The sequence below is a fragment of the Juglans regia genome, chromosome 4 (assembly GCF_001411555.2).
Source record: "Juglans regia cultivar Chandler chromosome 4, Walnut 2.0, whole genome shotgun sequence".
Classification (NCBI taxonomy): domain Eukaryota; kingdom Viridiplantae; phylum Streptophyta; class Magnoliopsida; order Fagales; family Juglandaceae; genus Juglans; species Juglans regia.
The window spans coordinates 9344557-9365668 of record NC_049904.1 but is presented as its reverse complement, the minus strand read 5'-3'; the positions used below and the strand labels follow the sequence as shown (position 1 = coordinate 9365668).

Below are 21112 nucleotides of genomic sequence, written 5' to 3'. Positions count from 1 at the left end.
TCAACTTTGTATGTCCGCGCAGAGACTCATGCACTCGTTCTATCGTAGGACCATGTAAACCATCACGCACGATCATCTAGAATATTTACCTTTTGCATTGTAAGTAACTCTCGAGCTTGACCCTTGAATTTCTAACATGAAATTATCGCTAACTTTGTTGCAGTCTGGTTGTATTTGCCCGGGAAAGTGTTGGGATTATTTGACGTAGTTGTTGTCGGAATTTGGGCCAAGGGCCGGATGGAGGATGGGAAACGTGTGTAGTTAGGGTTTATGAAACTATGGGTTTGCGACTGTTGTGTTGTTGTGTGTGGCTGTTGTGTGCATGACATCCAATAAACTACCTGTCGTAAATTTGCATATTATTGTTATTGAAATTTACCATAATAGATTCAAGTGTGCTATGTTTTATGTTATGCTACGTAATCTGAAAACTGGGTTTTTGGTAAATATCTTTTTGTGTGGGTGCATGCATGTCACGACCCCAAGCTGAGATGGGGTATTATCTCGATGGAGCTCCTTTGGTCACTCGAGAGTGTGTAAAACTGAGTGACGTCCCTTGGGTTGTCGCCGGGCGACAACAGGCTCGGCCAAGACGGTAATGCTCTTGGTATGATTTCGAAGCCCCTCTGCTGATGGGGGCTAGATGATGCCTGGTCAAGTTACGCGGCAAGCGTGGACCTGGGTAGTGCTCGTAACGAAGTCACACGCGCGGTCGTTACCCTTGGTGTGGCGAAGGGAGCTAGGGTGTGCAGGTGGTCCTGATGGGAGACCATAGTGTACATACAAATAAATGGTTGTGTTTGGGTACAAATGAGTTTTTCGAGTGAGTGGCTGTAATTAAATGATTTTTGGGAAAGTGGTAAAAATGGCTATTTTGAGTAGTTGCTTTCATAATTGTTGAACATGTTTGCTTGTATAATTTCATGCTTGAATCTCTTTGTTGTTGTTTTATTGATTTATTTACTGAGATTGCAAAATCTCATTGTGGTATTCCTACTTATCGTTCTGTTTCATGGGATCGTAGAATTTGATATGAAATCCTCCCGATTATGAACCGCCCCAAGGTTGGTAAAGGGCCAAGCGCACCTTGAGTGCTAAGACAAAATCCTCTCGATTATGAACTGGCCCAGATTCCATTAACCACCATTACCATCTGTAGCTTCTGATCATCTAGGGTACTAAAATAAGAGAAAAACTATTAGGCCTTATGAACCCACTCCATTGGTTTAGACCCATCAAATTTAGGGAAGTCAAACCTAAGAGTTCTAGCATGAATGCCCCCATTCCCTTCAAAAAAAGGATTGTTATTGACCTAACCCTTGGGGTTGGAAGAACCTTATCTTGAGTGTTGATTACCATATATGATTGCCAACTGAACATAGTTGGCTGCCAAATTGTTGATCTGTTGTAACACTTCTTCTAACATTTGTCTTTGTTTGTCTTTCTCTTCTCGCAGGCGCACCGTCTCTCCTTTCAATGCGGACACATCCTTCGCAAGCTAAGCATGGCGGGTGCCGTTAGCCATGGCGGCGCAGGAATGCGGCTCTGAGACTACTATTATACGCTGCTGGATGTATTTGTAATTAAATGTGTTGTAAAGTAAATAGGGCTCTTCGAGGGGCCATGTCCTCCAGTACTCAGTAACAAGATGGATGAATCTGATGATTTTCATTAATACTGGGTTATATTTATAAACATAGATAGTGGATTGATTCAACCAACGGTTACTAGACTTGATGAAATTGACGGACACTAACATGAATAACTGACCCGCTAAAGAAAATGGTTGACCCACTACATAACGAGGCCAGATACGTGACCCACGACTAAACCCTACTAGGCAGACACTCAATGAAATAAAATTATGTAAATATCCATAACAATATGAGATTGACTTTGTTTCATGGCCCTTGTTACTCATCATCCCCATACACCACAATCCACACATTTTTTTAAAAAAAAAAATTTGTAATTTTGTTTTGTTTTATTCTTCTTAAACTTATTGAATTATTCTACTTATCATCAATATACTACACATTTGATAAAAGAAAAAAGAAATAATAAAATGTATGGAGCTTAGTGTGGTGTGTAGGATGATGAATATAATTTTTACATTAAGTCTGGGATGGGTCCTTGATTTTTGAGAGAAGGTATTCAATTTCCACAAGTTTTTTTTCCACGTCACTGAATGTGCAAGGTGTGTTAAATATGGAGGCTTTAGCATGGCTCATAAATCAGTATTTGTCTAATTTTAACAGTGGAAAAGATCCTCCCACAACTTAACAATTCTGGCTTCTCTTTTTCCCCTGATGAATTTAGAGTGCTTGGAGAGAACTAGGGAAAAAAAATTACATAAGGTGCAAACAAAATGGGTTGACATTGTAATCTTGCAATCTATTGACAGGATCACACTTAGTACCAAATCAGCAACAAAATCAGCAACATCATGATTTTAGGAATTAGCCATTGTACATTCTTTCCATGCTTTATTTGTTACCATAAAAAGCTTAGCCTCATGCCTATTTATTTGTCAATTCTTTCATTGTAAAATGTTTTCACGCAAGTTGGGCATTACGGATTTTCATGCACCAACTTGAGGGGGAGTATTGACAGGATCAGACTTAGTACCAAATCAGGAACACCATGATTTTAGGAATTAGCCATTGTACATTCTTTCCATACTTTATTTGTTACCATAGAAAGCTTAGCCTCATGTCTATTTATTTGTCAACTCTTGCATTGTAAAAATATGTTCCAAAAATAAAAAGGTTCATGTTTTTGAAAGTTTAACACAATCTCAATCATATACCCGTTTTTGGGTTTATATAAAAGTGAACAGAAAGAAAGGATGAAAGGCCATTAAAATTCACCAAATTTAGCAAAACAATGAACATAATGGTGGAAGATCCCAGAGAGCCTCAGGAGGATCATGAACAGTTTCCATATACTCGTGCACTCCATTCACTGCATAGAGCGAAGCCGATATCTGTCTTTCGACTTTCATTCTTTCAAATTCCGGTATCTCCAACTCAGCAGTATCATGCAAAGCTACATTCTTTGGCAAATCCACCGCTTCTTGAGTGAACAAAAACCGATCATACCCAGGTCCAAAACCCCATGAAGCAGGATACTGTTGAAAGGGAAACTCTTCACTGCAATTGCTCAAATCTGGTTTATATGCATCAACAAAAAACTGGGTATTTCCTCTAGAAAGATCAGAGTTATCACCGTTGCTCGGGGAAGTAGAATTACTACTAGTTCTAGAACTAGGACGAGTACTAGTTGTACTAATTGTGGGAGTAGGGGATTCAACCTGTTGTTCTCTATTGGCTCCTTTTTTGTTGTTTAGGAGATTCCTAATCCTAGAAGCGAGGGGAGAATCTGAGAACACATGGGTAATGAAGTTTGTACGAGTGTTGGATCCACGAAGAAGGCAAGCGGCTTGATCATAAGCTCGGGCAGCCTCCTCAGCAGTCTCAAATGTGCCGAGCCACATCCTTATCTTTTGTGTTGTGTCTTTGATCTCAGCTACCCATCTCCCAGATGGCCTTTGTCTCACCCCAACAAACTTGTTTGTGTTACTGCTGCTGCTTCGGCTTCGGCTTCGGCTTCTGCCTCTTCCCTTGAACTTGCTCTCTTTGCTTATTCCTGAGATGTCAGAATTCTTGTGCTGCTTGTGTTGGTGGAATTGAATCTCCATTGCCAAGTTTTACAAGAAAATTAATTAAACTGGCCAAGAGAAAGGGTTTCGATTCAAACAAGAGAGACAGAAGAAGAGGGAATTGTTTTAGCTCTAAAAGATAGTGGGGAGCCGATTCAGTATTGAGTATTAATATATAGGGACATTGGCAAGTTTTTCTATCCTTATTTTTCTATCCTTCTTCCTTGTCTTTTTATTTCTACTTGATCTGTTAGTTCCTATATAATGTGGACAAAATATCACTCAACTACCACCTGTTTTCTTCCCAATATAAGTATCCTAGCTCTGATCCTCTACTTTCTATATATCTTCAACTTCAGAAAGAAAAATGATACTCCTGGTAAGGAATAATTTCTTAAACATGAATAATAAGGAAGTTTAAACAGTACTGGAGGGACATAAGGTTATTTTTAGATTTAGAGATGAGTTGAGATGATTTTAGATAAATTGAATAAAATATTATTAGAATATTATTTTTTGATATTATTATTATTTTAAAATTAGAAAAAATTAAATTATTTATTATATTTTATTTTAAAATTTAAAAAAATTATAATAATAAGATGAGATAAATTTTCAATTCAAACCATTAAAGTCATTACAGAAACAGCACAGGGTTATTCTAAGAAAGAGAAAAGAAGACAACGTTAAAGACAAGCACGAGTATAAATTATCCGATGTCTAGTTGGAGTCGCGGATGCCTAGTCCTTGTCCCATCTCCCTTCTCCCTCTTGCCTGGTCAAACATTCGACAAAGAAAGTCGTCGAGGCTCGAAAGCTTGCCACTTGGAGGCATCAGAATAACCCTCTAGATGAACCCATAAACTAAAGGGTTGGAAACATTGATTGAATCAATTAAGGACGGCCTTCTCACTTTTATATTATTCAATACAGTGCACAAGAATATCTTATCGTGCACTCTGCGTTACGTTTTAACCTCCTTCATTAACAAACAAAACTTGATGCTTCGAATAGATTCTATAACCAGTGGCCTGCTTGATTACTAGAAAGGCAGGGAGGCCCAATGCCTAAGGCCCCTACCATATAAGCATCCTCTGAAAAACATATTAAGGACCTACCAAGAAAGAAAATTCCCAAAAGGGTGTGTAATAAATATTGTTAATATTAAAAAATGCCTAGATTATAATATAATAAAATTTCATACAAAATAGCAGTAAAATGCCTTAAATTACAAGTTAAAACTGATCATGCAAACAACACATTTTTTAAATACATAAAAAATAAGTGCAATGTAAGATACAATCTTAGGATGTGTAAGTCATAGCATTCATTCTAAAAAACGTGGAGTTCATTATTAAAAAAATAATTTTTTCATTTGAGTCTCAAATTTATCTATTTTTTTAAGAGAAATTATATTTGTAGTCGTGAAGTGTGCAAGCGCAATGCAATCTCTTTGAAAAAAGTAAGTTAATTTGATATCTACATGAAAACAACTAATTTTTTAAAATTGGACCCTACTTTTTTTTTAAAATAATTTTGCAACATTTACGTACTCTATAACTGTATGTAGCATTATTATTTTTTTAAAAGAGGTACACAATATTTATATATCCTAGAACTACAATTATCATCTCTCAAAAAATAAATTGATCACGTACACAAGAAGGAATGCAGTATATTTTTTAGAAAGCGTAATACATTTGATGCCATTGGGATGAAATGGTCATGGAGAGCAACGTGACATGATGAGATTCCTTAATTAAACAATTGACGAATGATGGAGAAACGTAAAAGGGCATCAAACACGGCGTCATAGGTTGGTTAGTTACACAGCATTTTACAAAAAACAAACAATAAAGCAAATAAGTACTATTTTTCAAATCCTCACGACCCGGAGACTACTTTATGTGGCCTCCGAAACTAACATGTGTACAAACAATAAGAAAAGGAAAGGCCTTGCGTGACGATGTCATTTTAAGGTCAATACAATGAATCGATCCTATAGATCAGATGGTCCCCGGCCAACGTCCTTATTTACCAAATGGGGGTTGCATTCATATATATTATACCTTGGACGACAACAACGTAATATTGTAAGACCGTTTGTCGCAGTCAACAGAAAGCGTTGGACTAATAACCTAGCCGTTTATAAATATTTTGACAACAAATTAAAAGCTGTTGTTATAAGGCCTATTATGGCAATTATTAACGTATAAATTTTAGAAAGGTTTTTCTTTTGCATAACAAAATTTCAGTAAATACACAAAAGGCTGGTGTGTTTTCTGTATTCATATATACAAGATGTATAGAAAAAGAATCATTTATAAGATTATATCCAAAGTCATATGAGCATGGTTATGGAGAGCATTATTTCAATGTCTCAAAATACCTTTGTCAAAAGGGAGGCAAATTTTGGACTAGTCCTTATTGTCAATGAATACTTGGAGTCTAGAAGCAAAGCTTTAGTGCTAGCATGTGACGCAAATTGGATATAGAGAAGGCGTATGCCCAAGTAAATTGAGAATTTTTGCATTACTTACTTAGAGCATGTGGTTTCAGGAAGAGACGGTGCTCTTGGATTAGGCACTGTGATCCCACAATCCGTTTTTAAGCCTTAGTGAATGGCTCCCAACTGGGTTCTTTAATAATCCTCTTTAGTTGAAACAAGGGAACCCTTGTCCCCTTTTCTATTTCTCATCAATATATATGACCTAAGCGGCATGCTAGATGCCATTGTCAGAGGTAGATTTCTTCATGCTTTCTGTGAGAATTTGCCCTTAGAAGGTAAGAATGTCCCGCATACGAGGATAAGAGATTCGTCATCTTGGGCATAAGAAGCCAAAAGGCCCGTTGAACCGTCCAGGCAGATAGAAGTTGAGGTGAAGAAAGACCTAGGCAAGCACAACCCTAGGTGGGAAAAGATTCGCGAGAAGAGTAATGTAATGGACCCAAACTGTAACAGCCCGCTAGAAATTTATTGGTGGAATTTCTATTGACTTTAGGAATCTCATGAAAACCCCTAAGTTTTTACGAATCGACCAATCGCTTAGGTTTTAGTCTGTCATCATGATCAGTGTTATCACTCACTATGGTGCTAGATTTATGATTTTATTTATTTGAGATAGTTAGAAGTGTCAGAATGAGTTATGGTCTACACCATTAGACTCAGTGTTTTATTTAGGATTTTATGATGCAATAGCCTATTTTCATAATTTCGGACGAAATGTCTGTTGGAAATTATGAAATTATTTTTAGGGGCACTTCGGGGTTGAATTTCGGTGAACGATTTTCACTATAGGTTAATATGAATATTTAGAATTTTTTAGTACTAAGTTTATTATGTTTTTTTTAGAGTGAATAGTAACCTCGATAAGCGCACCCATTGCAGTGTTTTCAAAATTACAGTGTGAAATGTCCAAATTAGTTTAGAGAAGTTTTATTTGGACACTTGACAAGATCTTAGCCACACATAGTAAATGGTATTAGACACTTGGCACAAAGAAGAACCATTAGATAGATTTGTGAAGGAATCAAGGTGTGAGATCATGCCACCTAAGCAAAGCTGTGTTTCATCTGTTCAACCAAATTGTGCCAGACCAAAGAGGGTTTCAACCATAGCAAAACCCTAAATGGTTGGAATCCAATTGAAACCCCAAAAGCTTGGTTGAAACCAAAATCCTAAATGGTTTTTCCAAACCCTAAAGTTGGTCTCCAAACCCTTTTTAATCCGATTTCTAGCATTGTGTTTAATCACTTGATTAAATCACTTCCACATGCTATTAATTAATAAAATCCTTGTTATGATATCATTATTCAACCTATTAAATCTTGGAAATTTGATTGGGCAAGAAAAATTGGTTTTGGGCTTAATAGCATCTCAAACCCTAACCAAACCCCCTTTAAACCCCAAATTGAAGCCCTCTTGGTGGGGCCCACCAAGGCCCACGAAATTGGCCACCTTGGCAAAGCTTCTTGGAGAAATTTCCTCCCCCACATGGCAGACCATCCACTGCCATTGGCTGCACCCAATAGTGCCTTGATGTGAAGGAGAAATCTACTCCATCAACCTCTATCTTTCACAGCTGCTGCAAGCAGTCTCTGCCCCTCACTATTCTCCACTTTATGTCACATAGCCACCTCCAATCAAGGGTCATTTCAGCCCACAACTTCCCCCTCCAGGAGTCTATAGTCGTGCAAGGCACTTTTCATTCCATTTTATCACTTCTTTTCCCCCGTTCTTAGAGAGAAATCCAAAAGAGCTCTCTCGGAAAGATTTCTGTGACATTTTGTGTGGCTATTTACGACCCATTGTAAGTATTTTTGCATGATGATTCCTTCACATAAGTTGTTCTTCTTTGAGTCTAGTTTCCGTGGATATCTTATTAGTCTTATTCCATGCTCATTTGATCGGTCAAAAGTATTTTTAACCATGGAAAGGTCATTCTGGGCGTGAAATTAGAGAGTATGTTATGTTTTGGAAGTTTTGACCAAGCTAATGGACATATCTTGGTCCGAAAATTTTATGGAGTGTTGTTAACATGTGTTTATGAATGTTCATTGAGGTTTTGTTGCTTGAATAAAGCTTTTGATGATAGATTTTCTTAGAGTTAGAAACTTGAAAACTGAAGTGGAAAAACAGTTTCTGTTTTGTGAAAGTTTGAATATTTCGTGGTTTAAACTTATTCCAAAGGCTTTGATATTTTATATGATGACCCTACGCCTCTTATATACTTGTTAGGATGTTATTTCGAAGTTATTTAGTATTAGTTTTAAAGATATGATTTTCTATGCAAGAGGATTTCGGTTAGGCCTAAACTTTGATGTTTTTGAATTAGATCCATGTTTTATTAAATTTTAGCCATGTGATTTTAAATTTGATGGTTGGATCTTCTTTAGGACACATTTTTAAACCATGAGATGTTTTAGTTTGAAGATCACATGTATAAGCCATGGATCAAGAATTTGATCAAAGTTAGTGGAGATAAAAGTTTCTGTTTTGGACTAAGTTCAAAACCAAAAACTCCAAGTGTTGTTTTGTGATTTTTGGTGGCTTTTGTTTGATGATTTAAAGTAGGGTTGATCTTAGGATGATGTTATGAATATGTTAGAAGTAAGATTTAATTTTTTGGAATTCTTGGAGATGTTTTTATTAAGGTCAAAACTTGTGATTTAAGGGTTTACTTTTTGTTAAAAACTTTTCTTAATGGATATTTTAAGTGTATTTTTTTAAACTTAGGATTGGAAGATCCTTGTTACAAAATTTTGGATCAATCACAGGTTTTGAAGATGGAAGAAATTGCAACCAAAATCAAGAGAAATGACCTATGTATGTTTCGGCCATTGTGAGTTTTCCATAATTGTGATTGGTTTTAAATTTTTCTGAGTTGTTATTTGAGTCTAGGACAAAATTTACATGAGGAATGTAAATTGTGGTAATTTTTGGAGTTAGGATTTGAAATCTTTAAGTTAGGGGTAAAATGGTCATTTTCCCACCTGTAGAGATTAAAATGGTAATTTTACTCTAAGTTGTTCCTCTTCAATTTTCTAATTGTTAGTAATTAATTTCTAACTTTTAGAATACCCTCTTACAGTTCCTCGTGTTTCGCGCTTTATACTCATAAGACGCGACGATCGAAGTAAGTTAGCTTTTAACTTACTATCAGTTTAATGTGTATGAGTGATAAGTAAGGAAACTAAATTGTATGTATGCATGTTATCATATGTTCCATGCCAAGTCATTACATATTTATCTGTTATACAGAATTTATTCTGTCATTAATTATTCATCTGTTACAAGATATTCTGTCAGGTATTTGCTATACATTGCAAGTATGTCATGTTAAGTTAAGTATGCCATATGTTACATGTATTTCATGTCACATAATATTCACTGTTACATGTTACACCATGTTAAGAAATGTTGTCTGTTATATGATATGCCATGTTACGAAATGTTGCATGTTACATGTATGCCATGTTATGAAATGTTCTCTGTTACATTTATGTCTTGAAGTATGTCATGTCTGTCGTCTTATGTTCATGTCACGTTATGCTACATCAGGACTTCTATCTTTTATGTCACGTTCATGTTACGTCACGTTACGAAATGTCATATATGCCAGTTAAGTTATTCATATCAATCACGACCCTAAACGCTAGGATGGGGTAATATCCTAGTGAAACTCATTTGTTCACGCTGGAGTGTCTAAATAGGTGTGAAATTCCCTGGGTTGACGAAGTATAGTCAACAGGTTGCGAATGGAGTCTAATTAGCTGGTTACCGGAGCGCGCCAGGCACTAACGCCGATGGTGCCACACATTATATTACGTGTGTCCACAGCAAGTGTGGCACAAACAAATAAGTCATGGGGCCACAACAACTGTAGAGCATACACTACATGAGACATAGCAATTGTGACACGTAGAATACGTGGGGCCACAACAACTGTGGAGTACGTATTAACGCACTCACAGCTGGTATAGAAACCAGTGATGTGATGCGGTAATCGGCAGGGACACACGGCTCAAGGGGACCTGTGTAGCACCCATATGGTCACTTTAATGATTAAGTCCATTGAATAAGATTCCAAGTTCAAGTCATGTTTCACGTTATGTTATGTTCAAGTTTACGTTCACACAATCATGGTAATCCCATGAGACAAGAATATGTTTCAGGTTCATGTTATGTTATGTTCACGTTTACGTTATGTTCTAAGTTCACATTTATGTTATGTCATGCTCAAGTTCACGTTCAAATTATGCATGTTCACGTTCATGTTATATTTCAAGTCTATGTTATGTTTCAAGTTCACGTATATGCTATGTTTCAAGTCTACGTTATGTTTCAAGTCACATTCATGCTAAGTTTCAGTTTCAGTTTAAGTTATGCTAGTTATGTTATGTTGTATGTCAAGTTATGCCATGATTACTTATGATTTGATTATGCATTCATGTTTTTACTGCCATGCATGCATCATTAACCTGTGTGGAAGTTTCCTGATAACTTACTTAGATTTGTAATCAAATTTCACTGTGATAGTCCCAACTACCATTCCCCCCGAATGGTAGATTTTGTTATAGGATCTGAAGGAGAACCGGGAATCGACCAACTAGAAACGGTCAACTAAGTGACGATGCAACGTAGATGGTAGTACAGTAGTTACCTCATATTACTACTTGTATTTGTGGAGTTCAATCTCCAGTACTCTTTTGATCACAACCATAAAGACTATTACTGTGATCTTAGTTGTTTAGTATGTCGTTAAGTATGGAGTATGTTTTAAGTATTTGGGATATTTTAGTTTGGTGCATAGTATTGCTAAAGAAAAAAATTATCCGCTGCGAATATTGTATAATGCTAGATGCATGTTAGAAATATTGCATCTTATATGTCATGAACGGGGGCAGGTAATCTTGTGTTGCATGTCTTGACGCTTCAAATGTCCGTCCGATCCCAAGCGGAATCTGGGGGCATCACACAAACTGACTACTTCCAGAGAGTCACTCTCCAGGAATATGAGAAGAAGAGAAAATGATAGATGAGAGAAGAAGAATTGAGTTGTTGAATATACTTTTCGGTTTAGACCTTTTCCCTCCAACCATCTTTATTTATACTGAGTATTTATATGAAATGACAGTGTTTAACAACGTCCCTTACATTTTTAGTAAGTAAGAAACAACCGCGTTACAATTAATAAGAAGGAAAAGTGCTAAACGACAACGTTCTACTAAAGAAACAACTAACTAATTCTATATAATACGACATCGTTCCAGATCTGTTCTTCGAATACAACTAACAACTAACACCTTCCTTTTCTGTCTTCAACACACAGAACCACCCCCATCCACGAACACCTTGGCCATGGCCATAACCCCTATGCAGACTGCAACCCTTCCACTCCAGCACCTTGCCCATAACACACCCTCCCCCTTTAAAGCACCTTGCCCACAAGGTGGGAAAATTGTTGCCGAAGCTTCCAATAGGGTTCCCATGTCGAGTCTTCCACTCTAGCACCTTCCGATTGGATGAGGACTTCTACCACAGCTCTGTTGTCCCTCTTAACACTCCTGCGCTCCAAAATTTTCTCAAGTTGAGGCCTCAACTCACCTTGTAAGTCAACTGGAGGTAGGGAAGAGAAAGGTGTGAGCTGGTCTCCAATCTTTTTCTTCAACACAGAAACATGAAAAACAGGATGCAAGAGTGAATCTGAGGGCAAACATAATCGATATGCCACTTTGCCAATTATGTGAGTAATTTGTAATGACCCAAAATAGCAAGGTGAAAGCTTAAGATTCCTGCTAACTGCCACAGATTGCTGCCTATAGGGTTGAACTTTAAGATAAACCCAATCCCCCACTGAGAATTCTCTGTCAGTCCTACGCTTGTCATAATAATACTTCATTCTATCTTGAGCAAGAGATAAATTGGACTTAAGTGTTACCAAAATTTGCGCACAAGTCTGTAACAATTGGTCCACAGACTGATTTACAGTTAAACCAGGAATGTAGGCTTGAAGCCTAATTGGAGGAGTCCCATAAATAGCTTCGAAGGGAGTCATCTTTGTGGAAGTATGAAAGATGGAATTATACCACCACTCAGCCAAAGAAAGCCAATCTACCCATAACTTTGGTTTATCAACAGAAAAAGACCTCAGAAAGTGTTCAAGGCACTTGTTTACAGCTTTTGTTTGGCCATCACTTTGAGGGTGATATGCTGAAGATTTAACCCCTTGCAATCTAAAATTTCTTTCCAAAATGAACTGGTAAATGTTGAACCACAATCAAAAACAATGGTTTTAGGTAAACCATGCAGTTTAAAAACATTGTTGAAGAATAGTAAAGCCACCTGAGCAACTGTCCACCACAACCATAATAATAGAATACCCCTTAGAAATGGGCAAACCCTCGGCAAAAGCCATTGAGAGGTCAGTACATATTTGCTCAGGAATAGGTAATGGTTGTAAGAATCCAGCTTGTAGGAGATTTTGTATCTTATTTCTTTGGCAAGTTTCACATTCACGAATAAACTGTTTGACATCATGCTTGAGACCAGGCCAATAAAAGTCCACTCTAGCTCTGTGCAAACATTTGTGAAAACTAGAATGACCAGCAGTAGGACTAGAGTGCAAGTAATTCAAAATCTGTTGCTTCAATGGGAGTGAATCAGGCACATAAATTATGTCTTTCTTAAAAAAAATGCCATGTCTTAGTTTGAATGAAGAATTAGAAGTAGGATCAAAATGAAATGCAGTAATTAGTTTGTGCACATCCTGATCTGCATCATAAGCTGCTTTCAATTCTAAGAGCCATGTTGGCGTAGGAAATGATAAGGCTGCCAACTCTCCAAGCTCATCAACCTGATCTTTATGAGACAAGGCATCAACCACCTTGTTCTCCACACCTTGCTTATACTCCATAGTAAACTCATAACCAAGGAGCTTAGAAAGCCATCTTTGTTGAGCAACACTGCTAATCTTCTGCTTAAGCAAATATTTAAGGCTATGGTGATCAGTTTTGATCACAAAAGTACTTCCTAAAAGATATGGCCTCCATTTCTTCACAGCTAGCACTAAGGCTAGAAACTCTTTTTCATAAGTGGAAAGAGTTAAATTTTTTCCTTTCAAAGCTTGACTGAAAAAGGTTAAGGGCCTTTGGTCTTGCATCAAAATTGCTCTTATACCAGTTGCACAAGCATCGCATTCAATGATAAATGCTTTGGTGAAGTCAAGCAAGGCAAGAACAGGAGGGCTAGTGACAACAACTTTCAAATCATTAAAAGACTTAGTAGCCAAATCTGTCCAAACAAAAGCATCTTTTTTTAATAAAGAAGTCAAAGGGGCAGCAATCTGACCATAGCCCTTAATGAATTTTCTATAGTAACCTGTCAAGCCTAAAAAACCCTTAATGACTTTAGGTTTTTAGGTATTGGCCAAGTAACCATAGACTTCAACTTTTTAGGGTCTGCCCTCACTCCTTCCTTTGAAATCAAATGGCCCAAATATTCTATTTCTTGACATGCAAATTTACACTTCGACTGTTTAGCATAAAGTTGATGATGCTGTAAAGTTTGCAAAACAGTAGACAGATCATCCAAATGAGATGACAGGTCCCTGCTGTAAACTAGTATGTCATCAAAGAAAAAAATGACAAATTGTCTAAGGAATGGCCTGAAAACTTCATTCATGAGGCCTTGAAATGTTGAAGGGGCATTAGTGAGGCCAAAGGGCATTACAAGAAATTCATAATGCCCTTCACAAGTTCTAAATGTAGTCTTATGAAAATCCTCATCCCTCATGCGTATCTGATGATAACCTGCCCAAAGATCCAATTTAGAAAAAATTGTAGAACCTGAAAGTTCATCCAAGAGCTCAACCACAACAAGAATGGGGTATTTGTCCTTAAAAGTGGCTTCATTTAAGGCCCTATAATCGATGCACATTCTCCCTGTGCCATCAGACTTTCTGACTAGCAAAACAGGAGAGGAGAAAGGTGACTGACTTGGCCTAATAACCTCAGAATTCAAGAGCTCCTTAACAATTTTTTCAATTTCTGTTTTCTGATAAAATGGAAATCTATAAGGCCTAACACTGATAGTAGAATTTTCCTATTTCAAATTAATCTTGTGATCATGAGACTTATTGGGTGGCAATCCAGTAGGTTCATTAAAAACTTCCATATACTGCTGCAAAAGGTGTTGCACTTGTTCATCCTGCAATGATGAAGGTTCAATGGAGCTATAAGCAACTATCTGCAGAAAAATTCCCTTACTTCCACAACCAAAAGTCTCAAAGGACTCATCATCATCAATAAGATTTGACTGAGATACTGTCAAACCTTTTAAGGAAACCTTCTGGCCATCAAACGGAAACTGCATAGTCATATTGACAAAGTCCCAAAGAATAGGACTCAATGTAGATAACCATTGAATGCCAAGAACTGCATCACATCCTCCCAAAGGAAATCTAAAAAAATCAACTGTGAAAGGTATGCCCTGAATCGACAAAGGCACAGCCACACATTTCCCAGTACTATAGCCTGGCCAAGTTGTACATGCAATTTACATCAAGCAGCAACCACAATGTCCACAGAATTATGTGTACTTCCAGGGTTAATTAAAATTACCAACTTCTTCTTGCCAATACAAGCAATAAGTCTCAAGATCTTAGGTCCTCCTCCACCTATCATAGACTGTAATGAAATAGAAGCCATCTCAGCTTCAACTTCCACAGGTTCAACAGCCACCTCACCAATAACATCAGTATTTTCTTCACCACTTGACTCACCAAATTCCATACCTTCTAGTAAGAATAGCTTTGGCCTTGCACATTTATAACCTAGTTGCCATTTATCATCACAGAAATAACAAAGGTCTTTTTAACGCCTTTCCACAACTTGAGACTCAGAAACCTTATGATAAGGAAGCCTAGCTAAAGGTGAAACTCTCGGTGCTCCTAAAATTGAAGGAGTTTGTCCAGACTTTAACAGACTCGACTCTGGACTAAACTTACTCAAATTAGTAAGTGAATTTCTCCAAGGTTTCCTTATACTCACCACATATTGTTCTTGAATTTTGGCTAAGCCAAAAGCATCATTCAAAGATGAAGGATTTAGCATCCTAACAAGTAATCTAATCTCATCACGTAGGCCACTAAAAAAACAGCTCAACTTGTTTTTCTCAGACAAGCCTTTAATACGATTGGAAAGAATCTCAAATTCATTTTTGTAATCATTAAATGTACTAACCTGCTTGAGTCGAGTAAGTGACTCCATAGGATCATTGTATGGGGTAGATCCAAAACGGATTTGAACAGCCTTGATGAAGTCCTCCCCAGAATGAGAGGTGCCTACCTCACTGGCATCCTGGAACCAGACCAAAGCTTCATCATCCATGTGGAAAGAAGTAATGAAAATACGTTGGCCATGAGGGACCTGTTGATATAGAAAGTACTTATTTGCACAATAAATCCATGGTGATGGATTACCACCACAAAACCTAGGAAAATCTAGTTTAATTCCTCTACAAAACTTCCGTCCATAGGTTCTTTGTGGTGCAGTTCCCCCGTGTCATCCTCCACATCTTCGCTTCTGTGCAGCGTTTGTTGATCTTGATTATCTCGACGTCTATTACCAGGATTCTCAAAATCTTGACAAGAAATCTTTGAGATTTGTTGTAAAACCTCCTGAAACTTTTTATCTTGTGTTTCCCTTTCCAATCATGCCACCTCTTGCTGCTTCAACAATAAACAAATCACATCTTCGATTTGTTTTTGTTGTCGTTCTTTTTGTTGCCGCAAGTGATTCATTGAATCAACTATTTGAGCATGCGAACGCATTCCTTCTGCCATGGCTGATACCAACTGTAAGGGACCCAAATTGACTACTTCGAGAGATTCACTCTCCATGAATATGAGAAGAAGAGAGAATGATAGATGAGAGAAGAAGAATCGAGTTGCTAAATATACTTTTCGGTTAGGAGCTTTTCCCTCCAACCATCTTTATTTATACTGAGTATTCATATGAAATGACAGTGTTTAACAACGTCCCTTACACTTTTAGTAAGTAAGAAATGACTGTGTTACAATTAATAAGAAGGAAAAGTGCTAAACAAAAACGTTCTACTAAAGAAACAACTAACTAATTCTATATAATACGAAATCGTTCCAGATCTGGTATTCGAATACAACTAACAACTAACACCTTCCTTTTCTGTCTTCAACACACAGAACCACCCCCATCCATGAACACCTTGCCCACTTCCATAACCCCTACGTAGACTGCAACCCTTCCACTCCAGCACCTTGCCCATAACAAGTAATGGATGAATGAATTACGCGCCATTTTAGGTAAACAAAGTTAAGGCGATTAAAGGGATGAGAGTTTTACATCGAGCGATTAAGAACGAACGGGTGACAACAAGGTAAGCAAGTTTAGAAGTGGGCAAAGGAAATTTGATGGACAATGAGTGAGTTAGGAAGTGGGTGAACAAAGATAAACAATTACAATACGATAAGAGAAACAAGAACTCAACAGGCAAACAATCTGTAGCATGACGGAATTTCTAGATGAGCAACGGACAATTGGGGTGCCTAGAAAATAACCTTGGAGTGTTCAAAGAGTGGCGGGCAACCTCACAAAGATTATACTCAAACGATGACGTTTCTACAAGGAGCATGAGTGGGAAAGTAAGATCAAAGACTCAAATACGCCAACCAAACGCAAAAGCTTTTGAACACATGGGCAACATTCACAAGTCGCAGACTGAACTCCTTTCCTTGGCTAAACTTCTAAAACGTGTAGTGCACATCCCTTCTGTCCCTGCCACCCCCATTCATCAAATTACACCTATACAATGGAGGATTCAGCTATTTAATAGCCAAAACCTACATCGAGATTTGTGAGACTTGGGATAGGTTGATCACTCTGTATAAAAGCTTCACCTCACAGAACTCTTCACTCACACTTTGGGATTTCCAGAAAGGACTTAGAGGAGAAACACACACACACATACACATGTGTACACGCACACGTGTGTGTGTATGTGTGTGTATGTGTGTGTGTGTGTGTGTGTGTGTGTGTGTGTGTGTGTGTGTTGCTACTCCGTAGGCTAAGCACACACTCTCACGATGCTAGAGTCTTCATCGAACCAAGGGAGGCTAGGTAGTTAACAAGCTACTCGGTGAAGCTTACTACAGAGGTAGGTGCTTCCCTATGACTATGCTAGAAATGTCGAATAATGACTATAAGTATGCTGGGTTACAATCTACTACATCTTTGTCTCCATTCTTTAATACTTTCCACATGCATAATACTTTGCTATGGCTTACTGGTTTTTTAGTTAAATGGTTGATATTATTCAGTAAAAAGTACCAACTTTCCAATTTTAAGAAGAGTTTCTAGGTGTGAGTGAATCACAATCCCAAGTCGAGATGGGGCTTTATCTTATTGGAGCTTCACTAGTTACTCGAGAGTGTTGAAGAATTTAATGGCGTTGCATGGGTTGTCATTTGCAGTCAATACCCACATTGTAACAAGGGGAGCTAGGGTGTGCATACAACCATGTGATAAGGTAGATTGTAGTGCACTTGTTAATAAATGGAAATGGTTCATAAGATGGTTTTCATACTATTGAATGGATTGAATGCAACATGGTGTGCTCTATGCCTATCCAATCCGTTGAAAGGCGAACATCTGAAGTCATTCTTCTGCATGCCCATCACCTCCTCCATGAGGATGACCCAATGGATTCATTGCAACACCACGAATAATGGATTCAGGTTCTCGGGCTTTCTCGACCAAATGAAGGAGATATGAATTCCATTTAGGCAAGTAAGGGCATTCCTTGACCCTATGTTCTCTCCTGGTTGGGTTGGAGGTGAAGACTGGAAAGGTTCATCGAGGGATCCATTGAGATCAATTCAAATTGGTGCTTGCTTTGATTAGGCTTCTTTTAACGGGTTTGATCAACATTTTGTGCCTATAGCCCTGTAGAATTCGACCTATTATCACCTGGTTGGGTAGACCAAACAGGCATAGCTAAGGAATCTTGCACTCAAAGGAACATGTCATCGAAGAGTTTCCAGCCTTCATACTTGAGTGGGGATTGAGTTCAAGACCAAAGAAGGCCCGAGCATCTCTTCATTTTCACATTTCCCTGTCTACCGCATTTATGGCCCAAAGCCAATACATATATGGGGTCCAGTGCTTAGAAGGCAAGTACCTTGGTATGTATGCTCTCTCTTTAACTTTACTCAAAAGCTTAGCTGTAATTTCATCACTGTGGTAGTCCCCTACAGTTTCACTCCTTGAAACCATAGGTTTTGACGCAGCTATAGGAAACGATGATTATGAGCAAGAAGACCTAGTGCTACCCAAGGAATTGTTCGGGGGTCTGTCCCCATTTAGATGTTGAGATTTTGTAATATTCTGATTTTATTTGATTTGGGCGATAAGCAATTTGTGGTCTGTAATATTCTAATTACGATGATGATGTGACTTATGGATATTATTTTGGTCTCGTTTAGACACTCAAACATTCTCAGATATTCTCAAAACTTCTCATAATATTTTTTTCAAAAATCACTCAAATACAAAACACTTTTCAATTTCAAATTTTTAATTTTTTCATCTATTCATTATCATAACACAAAACCCAATACAAATTTTCCAAATTTTCATACAAAACGCAAAAATATACAACTTTTTTAAATTTCAAAACAACATTAATATTATAAAATTATATTCAAATAGTTTTTTAACTTTATAATGTTTTTGTTCAAAATTTCTCTATCCTTTCCCAAAATGTAATAAATATTTGAATCTAAACCATTTCACTACTATTCACCAAACTCTGAGATATTCTAATTGTCCAAACGTACCTTGTATACTCTCTGATACTGATATTTCTAGATACGACATGTATTATTCTTAAATTTTCTACTATGGTTTCTTGTGCACGTATGCCAGGCATATTGACACACAATGTTCATGGATCATAAGGGGTGATGCTCGTGTAGTGAGCATCCAGATGTCGTGACCTTTTGCCAAATTCCAAGCGAGGGTCGAGGGCGTCATAGGGTGGTATCAAAGCTTTTACGGCTTTTAAGTAAATCCATAAGTTGCCTAGGTGCATTACCAGAGTTTAGCTTTTAAATCTTAGTATAGTAATCTTGAACACTACTAGTGTTGGGAACGAGCATAAGTGATGGGGCTTGGGTCTGTCATAAGAAAAGCAATATGGTATGACCAAGACTCCCTTGCAACAAAAGACTCAAAGAGGTGCTTGAAGAGGATTAGTCGCATAACAATGGGAATTATTCTATGGCTCAAGCGATTGAATGCATGATGGAGATGCTACGACAACAACAGCAGTCCTTCCAACAACTACTCAAATATCAAAGGATACATGTGGAATCACAACAGAGAAAAGGGAGATCATCAGTCAGGAACAAAGCAACTTGATGATATCCATAGCTGAGCAAGGAAGATACGCCCATCTATGGATAGTGGTCTTAGTCACAAGGCAACAATGAAAGTCTCATACTGAGGAAGGGAGCAGCCTTGTATCACACCAGGAGTTTATGACTTGTCTGTGGTTACGCTCACTAGTGGCACTGGCAAATTGTAGAGGCGGCCATAAAACTACGTTTAATCGATGCCATAGGTCTCATAAGGGAGAGTGCAGGCTAGGCACAACCCTATGCTTTAGATGTGGGCAGCTTGGGCACATCACTAGGGAAATGCCCTAGGGGGACCCAACGAAGCAAGCCTTTCATTGTAACGCCCCAAACCCGGGTGGCTTGAAGAATTACTACTTGTCACTCTTAAACATGTCTCCCAACACATCCAAAGAAAAATTCTCCAAAAACTTTATAAATGAAATCAATCTCAAATCTTCTCAATAATCTCATTACAAACTCCACACAAACTTTAATGCAATAATAATAAATCAAAGGGGTCCATAACCTCCCGGTAATAGTAACATACCAAACTGAAAACACCATAGGTCCTACTAAACCCAAACATATAATTAAAACTCAAAGGCATTAAAAACTAAGAACATCAAAAGTCCTCATTCCAACTACATCCCCTCAGCTTAACCATGATCACCAAACTAATCCAGGTCCTCATTTGGACTCTCCACATCATCTGAAAAATATTATCAATAGGGGGGTGAGTTATCACAACTCAGTAAGCAGAAATCATATGCTAGCGTGCAAACATGAGCATTTATAAAGTAGAGTATGCAGAATAAAATATTTTCCAGAGTTATCATGCAGAACAGAACATATTTTCAAGATAACAGAGCGATGGTTTTAAAACAAGTAAAACCCATGGTACTTTGGCATAACATAAACTGAGTATCATCATCAGATCAAAACAGAGCATCAAACAGAGCAGAGACCATGTTTCACCCCCGTGGTAGGGTTGTGCTAACCCCGGTGGCCAAACTAGGCAGAGACAGAGGTGAAATCTTTCCTTTATTCTTCTCGGAGCCCCGAGTGTGCACACAGGAAAGACCAAAATAAAACCACTTTATTTCCAAAGTGGGTGCACTCAGAGACAGAGAAGTTGGTACCAACCCAAACAGAGCAGAGCATAACAGAGCAAAGCAGAGCAAAGCAGAGACAGAGTCAGATACGAAACCAGTACACCATGCCAACGGTTTTCAGATATTATATCAAAATAATACAGAGTACCAAAACAGAATCAGAACAGTTTACACACGCTGAACACAAAAGCCAGAACAAATAGATGCACAACTTTTCATATTCTCAATATCGCTCTTTTTTCAGATTTCAGAAATCACATGACAGAATTTAGCTCATGTCTACACAATGCATGTCAGAATATATTTTTCCTTTTTCACACAGATTTCATGAATAATGCAGATAGGTGACCGAGGTTGATCTTTGTTTTCACAAGTCCCCAACACAACACAAATTATGCAAGTTTT

At 37.8% G+C, this 21112-nt stretch overlaps 1 protein-coding gene across 1 annotated transcript; it reads right to left on the bottom strand.

The window, feature by feature from the left end:
- Nucleotides 1-2875: 2875 nt before the first annotated feature.
- On the bottom strand, nucleotides 2876-3774 carry LOC108980710 (ethylene-responsive transcription factor ERN1-like). Its single transcript, XM_018951710.2, has one exon. It carries the CDS (start codon nucleotides 3698-3700, stop codon nucleotides 2876-2878), a length of 825 nt encoding a protein of 274 aa, XP_018807255.2. The 5' UTR covers nucleotides 3701-3774.
- Nucleotides 3775-21112: the final 17338 nt, after the last annotated feature.